At 56.2% G+C, this 8,843-nt stretch overlaps 1 protein-coding gene across 1 annotated transcript; it reads right to left on the bottom strand.

The window, feature by feature from the left end:
- Positions 1–283: 283 nt before the first annotated feature.
- N4BP3 (NEDD4 binding protein 3) lies at positions 284–2,681 on the bottom strand. The gene is made up of 4 exons (XM_006884411.1): positions 2,361–2,681; positions 1,554–2,084; positions 911–1,165; positions 284–811 (listed from the first exon to the last, which is right to left on the bottom strand). Exons 1-4 carry the CDS (start codon positions 2,679–2,681, stop codon positions 284–286), a joined length of 1,635 nt encoding a protein of 544 aa, XP_006884473.1.
- Positions 2,682–8,843: the final 6,162 nt, after the last annotated feature.

The following is an 8,843-nucleotide window of genomic DNA, read 5'->3' as shown; positions in this document are numbered from 1 at the left end:
TGCATCACAGGGCTCTTGGCTCCCCAGTCTCCTTCCTTGTACTACTCTATTCCAGGGGCAGATCTGAGTACTGCCTGGGTGCTCCTCTCCAAGGGTGCTCCCTCTCCTGGCACCTATCCAGCCCACAGCCTCCCTGAATCCCTCCTCTAGGTGGGTCTCCTCAACCCTGGAGCTGGCCTCAAAGATTCTGCCCCAGACCTAGGGAAGGGAAGGGATGTCTGCTTGGGGTAGACTTGTCCAGACTGTCTTCTGACAGTTCTTCTGTCAGCTTACTCTGCTGGCCTCAGATCTTGGAGGACTCGAGTCGAGGGCTCCAGGGTGTGGGGGCCTCTCGCAGTGCCCGCAGCTCCTGCTCTAGGGCCTGATTGCGGCGGTACATGTCCATGTAACCCCCCTGGATCTCCCGTTGGTATCGCAGCACCCGCTCCTTCTCCTCCTGCCATGTCCGTCGCTCCTGCTCGAAGCGCAGGGCCTGCTCCTGGCCCCGCAGCCGCTCCTGCAGCAGCTCAGCCCACAGCTGCTCGGCACCATCCCTGGCCTCGGTGCCTCCGGCCTCCCCCAGCAGCCCTCGGCTCTTGCAGTCATCAGTCTCACAGCTGCCTGGGGCTTCCTCCCGAGGGGCCTGCTCCTGCAGGCTGCGGACAGCCTCACGCAGCCGGGCCAACTCCGCGTCCTGGGCCTGTGCCTGCACTCGGCTGCCCCGAAGCTGCGTCTTCAGACTGAATATCTCGGCCAGCTTCTGGGCCAGCTCTGCCTGGGCCTCCCGCAGCTGCTGCTTCAGAAGGCTGATCTCTGCTGTCTTTTGGCACACCTACAGGGGGTCACAGGATGAGCGAAGTGAAGGGACAGGTAGTGGAGAAGGCCAAAGAAAAAGGGGTGGGTGGGCTCCAAGCACTCTGCCCTGTCTCACCTCCCATCGGGCTTCCTCCTCTGGTCGAGTGCTGGGGTCACCATCTGGGAGAGCACCTGGGGGCCGAGGCTCAGGGCCCAAGCCCTGCTGGGCCCGAAGCTCCTTTCGCAGGCGACGCTGTTCTTGCTGGGCCATAAAAAGCTGAAGCTGGAGGTTGCGCTCGCTCCGCTCCGCCTTCTGGGCAACCTCATGCAGCCGCTCCACATAGAGACGCTTCAGCTCTGACAGCCACAGCCGATGTCGCTCTTCCAGCACCTGCCCAAAGGAACAGGAGCCAGCTAGGGCCAGTGCAGCCAGAGTAGACACCCACCCACGACCCAAAATTCTGGGAACCCTGCATTCATAAAGTTCACATCCTGTACTTAACACCACAAGCTCTGCACCCATACAGCTGCCTGATCTGAGATGTCCTCTACCGGTGAAGTGTCCACAATACCAGGTCCTTCCAGGAACCTCTGTTCCACCTGATTTCCAGGCAAGGGCTACCAACAACTCATGGATAGGGGACAGCTGCTGAGTCATCTTCCTCTGTTATAATTTCCTGTGCTCACAGCTTTGTGAGTGAGCTGGCTGGGGACACTATGTCCACTCTATCCTGATGCCAGAGGAAAAAGGAAGATCCCAGGGAAGGAGTTTCCCTCACCTGCGTGAAGGGATTGGAGCCATCCTCATCGCCAAGGCCCCTCTTGAGTTCCTCACAGCTCTCAGGCAGCACCGCAGCCACGACCTCTTCAGCAGTGGGACAGGAGAATTCGTAGGGGGGAGGTGGCTCAGGCAGGCAGTTCAGCACAGCCAGCGGCCCTGCCTCCTTAGGGCTCCTTGAAGCCCGGTCCAAGGAGCCCCCAAGGTGGTTGATGTGGCCCACAGAAGAGCTGAAGGGGCTGGGGCCAGTGCCAGGGCTACGACTAAAGCTGCCTCCACTGGAGGAGTCCGAGAGGCTGGGCTCAGGTTCAGGGCCCCCCTCATCCAGGCTGAGGGCATGAAGCAGCTGGGCCCGGGCCTGTGCCTGGCTGGCCCGGGGCCCTGGGCTCAGAGGCGGATGACAGGCCAATGTGTGCAGGCTGCCGTTGCTACGCCACAGCTTCTGGCCCTTGTGGGTAGCCAGGCTCTGCATGGATAGGAAGCCTTTCCCCGTGCCTGTCGTGGGCTTGAACACGGACGGGCGAATGCGACACTGTGGAAGAGAAGAGTGTGACTTAGGCTGGCTGCTCTGTCTGCATACCTGCATGCTCCCACAGGCCCTGGGGACTGTGTGCCTGTATCACCAGCAGGCAGTGGCCAAGCTGAGGACAGCCCAAAGTAATACTTCATGTCCTACCTTGTCTCAGCTTCAGGGTCTGAAAGCAAGCCTTCAGGCTCCCACTCCCCAGTGCCCCGATTCCACCCCAAGCTCCCAGACTCCATTCTCAAACCCCTCCCCACAAGATGAAGGGCATGGACAGAGGTGCACCTTGTCGAAACGGCCTCGCTCCGGCAATGAGGTCTTGCTGAAGTCTCCAGCCCAAGGATGCTCACGGTAGTAGAGGGTGGCGTAGTCAGTGGGTTCATTCCGAGGGGCCCGCTTGGCAGTCTTACTGTCCTTCTTGGGAAGGTGCAGGTAGCTGAGGAGCTCACGCTGCCCCAAGCCCTTCCGCAGGAGCCCATCAGGTTGGCGGGAGCCCCGGGACCCAGCAAGTGCTGCCCGGATCTCTTCAGGAGAGAAGTCCTGCCGCTCCAGCAGGCTGCCCACGCTGCCCATGGCAATGCCAGCAGGGCCTGGGGCTGTGGCCATTAAGTTTCAACAAGGAAGAGACAGCAGCTTCTGCAGATCAAGAAGCTCCATTAGAAGTGTGCCAACATTTGCAGCCCACCTCCCCAGGGTCCCTGAAACCAGGTGTTTTAATCCAGGTGTTTGCTCTCAGATACTGGACCTACCCATCTGATCCAGGCCAATGCCTAGAGGCGGGCAGATGTGGGTCTCAGTTGCCGATTGCCCTTGAGTCTGAACCGACCCATAGCAGACCCTATCAGAGGCAATAAATCACTTGTCCATCCTTCTCCCACAGAGCATCTGGTGGATTAAAAATGCAGCAAAGCTTCTTACCACTAGGCAACCAGAGCTCCCTATGGGTTCCAGAGATAATCTCAAAACAGGATTCTCAGACTACTAAGTGAAAAGGGTACAGACAGACCCCCAAGATCCCAATGCTCTGGAACTGGGCAGATTTGATGAAAAGGACATGGATGCTGCCTCCAGTGGGGACAATGAGATTAAAGAAGAAAAGAATGTTATTCTAAGCAGCAGGCTATCTGCATGACCTACCCGCCTCCCCAAGGCTGAACATCAAAGGGCTCTATGTGAACTCTGACCTTATTCTCCTCCAGGACTCCCTACCAATTTCAGGAGGAAAGGCACAGGGAACTCAGGCCCACTGCTCAGACCATCCATTCTTTCTTCCTCTCTGGGGAAGGGGAAAACCCAGTTCAGTCCCTTTGCCTGCCAAAGGTCAGAGTTCCCCAAGGGAAACATCTGGAATGGGTGGGATCTGGGGGTCACAGTGGGTGGGATACAAACAGGAAGGGCCTGAGGGGAGGAAGGATGGAGGAAACAATGGACACAGCTTCCGAAACAGGTGTTCAGAGCTGGGAGGAGATGGGAAGGCAGCGGGAAGGGGCCTCAGAGCCCCTTCCAGTCCTTGCAGATGCTGAAGCTCCAAAGCCCATCATCAGGCAGGGTGGAGTCCCAAACTTTGATCCAGCCTGGCGCCAATCAGGGAATGGCCTCACCAAGCCACTACCTCTCTGAGCCTTGGTTTCCTCATTTGTAAAATGGAAATAATCTGTATCACCAGAGGAGTATCTAAAGAAAACAGCCTGGCAATTAGTTTTACACTGCTGAATGACCTTTCACAAGTGGTGACAGAAATTTGGGTGGTTAACAGAAAATGCCTACTGGCCTCCCCAACAAACAGCAACATATCTGTCAACTGCAACAGAAGGAGATTGCTCATCTTTTTCCTTGGAGCCACTCGTGGGTTCGAACCACTGGAGACGCTCACTCATTGGGTTAGCAGCATAACTTGCAACTTACAGACTATGCAACGGACTCCCATTGTTCCCCTATGAGTCATACTCTAAATACCATACCCTAGAGATGCCAGAGGACAGGATAACAAAGTGTTCCAGCCAGCATCCAAGTCTACACGGGACCCTGGCTGGAGCTGAGCTGCACCAGTCAGACTGAAATGCTCTGGGTGGCTGAGTGACCAAGCCCATAGGCCACTCCTGCCTCAGCTGGCACCCATACTCTAGAAGGCAAGGGCTGTTACGGTTCCTGAGGAATCCCTCAGGCCCCAGTCAGCACCTAGTAGGTACTCAGAAAGATTCTGCTGGATGGAGGCCGGATGTCACCCTCCCTGCTCACACCCACACACATTCCCAAACAAACTCCCAGTTTACGGGCCAGCTACAGCTGTGAGTCCCCACCACCCATCCAATGCGCTTCCGGGACACTCACTCCCGCCCCAAACAATGGTCTTTAGGAGGCTCCATCTTCCTCAATCATTTCCAGGTTTTGTGTTTGTAAGGGACAAAGGAGTAGGAGGAAGGGCTTTGCCCCGCCACCCACCCTCAACACCCTGAAGTCCTCCACCTCGCTCCAACCAGTCCTTCTCAACCGCCAGACCTGGGTAGGGTTGGATCTGAGTGTGCATCTCGGAGGTGCCAACTTCTCTAAGGATGTCACAGTCACTTGAGGTGGAGGTGGGGAGGAAAGGAGGATTCTCAGACAGGTAAGGAATTACAGGTGCTGAGTTCCTATGGCAACATGGTCCTGAGCAGAGGTCTGAGTCCTGTGACATAGTTACTATTTCTATTTTTAGGTATGAATACTGACTCAGAAAGATGTAGTAACTTGTCCAAGGTCACAGGCGGTCAGGATGAAAGTGATCCCAGCATGTGGCTCCTGAATGACTCCTTGAAGGCCCCAGGATGTCACTCATAAGCAAAAGAGTTAGAATTCAAGCATATTGCCTCCCACCCTAATACCCATTGTCCCCCCCTACTCACCTCCACCCCTGGTAATCTCCTCAGTTACAGACAAAACACCTTGAACTCCTGTCATTTCCGGGAGGAAACCTAGAGAGGAGAAACCTGACGTGCCACTCCTCCCCAAAGCTCAGTTTCCTCATCAGTAAAATGGGAAAGTCACTGGTGGCCCTACCTGCCTCTGACAGTCACAGAGACAATCAAGGAACATGGGGGTGACAATACTTGACCTGGGGCCAAATATTCCCTCCTCACTCCACACACACCACCTCACCTTCCCCTGGGCAGCACCTCACTTCCTGAGATGGGTGAAACCCAAGTTCAGGGGGACAGTCCTTAGACAGGAGGTAGTCACAGGCCACTGAGTACATACACACAGTCCACATCTGTACCACACAGCACAGTGTGTGTGGGAGAGGACACGGTGCAGTCCCACAGCACCAAGTACCCTGGGACACACACACAGATGAAACACAGAAATAGCTCAGACAAAGACTCAAGCATCATTCCTAGCTCTCAAGCAAGATGCAGGGGTGTGTGTGAGAGAGAGTGTGTGTGTGTGTGTGAGAGAGAGAAAGAGAGAGAGAGAGAGAGATGAAGGGAGTGTAGCCGGCCCCTTTCCTTCCTTGAGGTCCTTATTACCCTCTGGCCCTCCTATGTAACTTCTCTGCTGCATGATCAGCTCCCCCAGGAGGGTCCTGGCTCCTGGCTTTCCAAAGATTCCAGCCTGCCCAGGTCTCATTCTGGAAACTAGTCCCTCCTCCTAAACGGGTCCATCCTACTACTACCCCCTCCCCCAACACACACATTCCTCACTGTTGCTGGGAAGCCATGGGATTGGTATGGTCAGGCTGGGGCAGCTGTCCAGGGTGGGCTGGAGAGGGCTTCTAAGAGGGAGAAGGGAGGGTGAGAGGGTAAAGGCCTTGAAACCTCAATGGGACCCTCAGAATAAAAGGCAAAAAGTACTTCTGCCGCATCAACAGAATGCATGCTGGATAATCTAGCATGGTCCACGTAATTATAACATCAACAACTAACACTTACTTTAGTTCTATAACTTGTCTTCCAAGTCTTAGGCTATGGGGTTTAGAAAAAAGGTGCTTCTGCTTGCCTGCCCAGACCTGGGTGCCCGCCCTGTGGTCCAGAGCTCTGCACATAGCTTAAATCCTCGCCACACAGTTCGCTAGGTTTGGGTCAGGCAGCACAAGCCACATCCTCCTTGGGTCTCAGCTAGGCCCAACAGGGTTCCTTATTTCTGCTCTCCTCAACTAACCTCAAGACTAGCTGGCAGCCTGGAAAGTCCTGGTACATGAGGTTGGTCCCATCTCTTTGGGATCAACTACAAGGAGGAAACAGGATACTGGGATGGGATTAGCTTGATGAAGACAAGGATCAGTATGTCTGGACCCAATGATGGTTGTCTCTCTGGGTCAGACCTGGCCTGGGTACTACCACGTCCTCATAGCACATGCAATAGATAAGGACTGTTATCTCCATTCTTCAGAAGAGAAAACTAAGGTCCAGGAGGAAAACTAATGTGTCTAAGACTTCCGTTCAGGTCCCCAGAGATAAAGTGCAGGAACACAGGTTTAAAGGGTATGTCAGTCTTTTTAGAAAGCCTTTCCTGACTCCACTTCGCTAGGGTGGACACCTCAGCCCTAATGTGGACAGGAAGCTCCCAGTCTGGCCTTTGCTGTGGTTAGTCCCTCCTGAGAGAGCTCCAGCCCCTAGGGAGGGTCCCACCACCTGCTGGGGGATCAGTTTCGCTGGAAGGCATGCCTGCAGCTGCCCCAAAGGAATGAGAGTGGAATGTCCTAGCTCCCAAAGTAGAGTCAGTGGGCAAGAGGCCCCAAAGAGGGGAAGAGACACCTGGAGGCAGAGCTCAGTGTCATACTCTTGTACGAATAACTGTTGGTGCCATTATTTGAGAGCTCTGGTGTTCTAGCAGTACTAACCAAAACAGTGGTTCAAGTCTACCAGCTGCTCCACTGAAGAAAGATGGGCAGTCCTCTTTCACAAAGATTTTAAAACTTTAGAAACCCAAAGCAAAGATGATGCCATGTTGAACTCGATTCCACAACACTAAACAGCTTTTCTTAGTCGTCTCATTTCACCACCTCATGTCATATCTATGATAGCTTCTAAGGGCAGGCAGGGCAGTAATTATTTTCATCTTGCTTAACAAACATGGAAACTGAGGCTCTAAATGAGGAAGTAGTAAGTTTCTCCCAAATCTCAGAGTACGGTGGCAAGCAATCTGGACTCCCTGGACAAAGTCCTCTCTATTGGATTAGGACGGTCAAGTCAGGGGTCACCAGCTAGCCTCATTTGGTGTCTGTCCTGTGTCCATGTGTCTGTCCTGCAAGGACATCTGCTTTTGGATCCCAGCCCCCCTCATCCCCAGTCCTGAATCCTTCCTGCTTGACCCTGGGTCTGGAAGAAATAGTGGGACCACTGTTCACTGCTAGCCCTGGTAGCTGATAGCTCTAGAGGCGGTGGCGGGAGCAGGCTGCCGCGCGCCTTCATTCAGTCTCACACATACACACCCACACATAACCAGCCACAGGGAAGCCCTGCCCACCCGGGAGGGACCTAGGCGCAGACTGTTCACCAGGCCAAGACGACCTTTTGCCTTTTCTCCTTCCCCAGGTCCTGCTGAAGGAGGGCTGGCAGAGAGCTGCTAGGTGGACCCCTGGGGCATGCCGGGGAGTCCCCAATCTGCTTCGCTCAGAGGCACTAGGGGGTGATTCCCTGTCCTATTTTGTGACACAACCAAGGCCCTAATTTTTATTTTGTTCTGTTCCCAGACTCTCACTTTGGTCAAGGGTAGTGGTCAAGCACTTGGACATTACCAAGATCTGGGAGTGTCCCCTACCCCTAGATCTTGGCTCCAGGCAGCAAGCCTCAGCCTAGTCGGAAAGGAGTGGGGAAAGGAGGGCTCTGGGTGCAGAAAGGCGATTGGTCTTACCGGGAAAGCAGAGGGGCAGACAAGTTGGCATCCTTACCGAATTTCCCTTGGGTAGGCTGTGGCGAGGCGAAGATTCCTCGGAACTGTGGGGGATCCTCTAGCTAGCTACCTGGGTTGGGGGAGGCAGTTATTTCCGGCCCCTCCCTGGGGCCTCCTGGAGCTGCCAGTCTAGGGGGTGGAGGCTTGGGGGTACTCCTGAATCCAGAGCCTCAGGATCCTGCCCCACCCTGGCAGTGGTGCAGGGGTCTAGGGCGCTGCGCCAAAGAAAGCGCATATACAGGAGAGGTGGAGAGGCACAGAACCTGCTGCCTGTCCTTTCAGCGACGCGCGTCGGGTGTCGGTCCCTGACTCTGTCAGTGCCCAGCAGTCGAAGGCACCTGGCCATACCCGCAACCTGCCACCCCCGCCCATTTTCAGACGGGCGCCTCGGCAGGCGAGGGGCTGCGGCTTGGCCAAGGACATCGGGACAGCGCGACCTCCGCGGTGGCCCCACCCCCGGGTCCGGCTCCAGCCCCCCGCGAGCGCGCCCACTTACCATGCTGGCGCCGCGCTCGAGCGCTAGTGCGCTCGCCGCCGGCCACGCTCCCAGCCTCGCGTAGTGCTGTTCCCTCGCGCCGACAAGAATGCTGTTCTCTAAGCGCCTACCCTTCCACCGAAACTGCGAGCCGGCCGGCGCGGCGATGCGGCCGGCGCCGGGAAAAGCGGGAGGGCGGGCGGCCGCCGGAGCTGGATTGGCGAGGGAGGGACTGCCGCGGCGGCGCTGCTCGTCTCGTCTGCCCCAGAGGCGGAGGGAAAACCCGGCCTGACTCACCGCGCGCCGCGAGCCCTGAGCCTGGCCGGGCCCCCGGATGTGGGGGGCGGGGACCAGGGGGGCGCACCCGCTCACCCGGAATCCAACCTGAGCCTGGCGGGGCTCTGCGCTGCCCTGAGACCCGACCG

This window comes from Elephantulus edwardii, unplaced genomic scaffold (genome assembly GCF_000299155.1).
Source record: "Elephantulus edwardii isolate Elephantulus edwardi_28Jun2011 unplaced genomic scaffold, EleEdw1.0 scaffold00033, whole genome shotgun sequence".
NCBI lineage: Eukaryota > Metazoa > Chordata > Mammalia > Macroscelidea > Macroscelididae > Elephantulus > Elephantulus edwardii.
Note: the sequence above shows the minus strand (reverse complement) of the source record. Positions and strands in the feature narration are given on the sequence as shown.

Bases quoted from the DNA above. Each gene is read 5' to 3' on its own strand.
- N4BP3 (XM_006884411.1), bottom strand. From the start codon at position 2,681: ATGGCCACAGCCCCAGGCCCTGCTGGCATTGCCATGGGCAGCGTGGGC. The intron at 2,085-2,360 runs GTGCACCTCTGT...TCTCTTCCACAG, and splicing joins AGCGAGGCCGTTTCGACAAG to TGTCGCATTCGCCCGTCCGT. The intron at 812-910 runs GTGAGACAGGGC...GACCCCCTGTAG, and splicing joins AGGAGGAAGCCCGATGGGAG to GTGTGCCAAAAGACAGCAGA.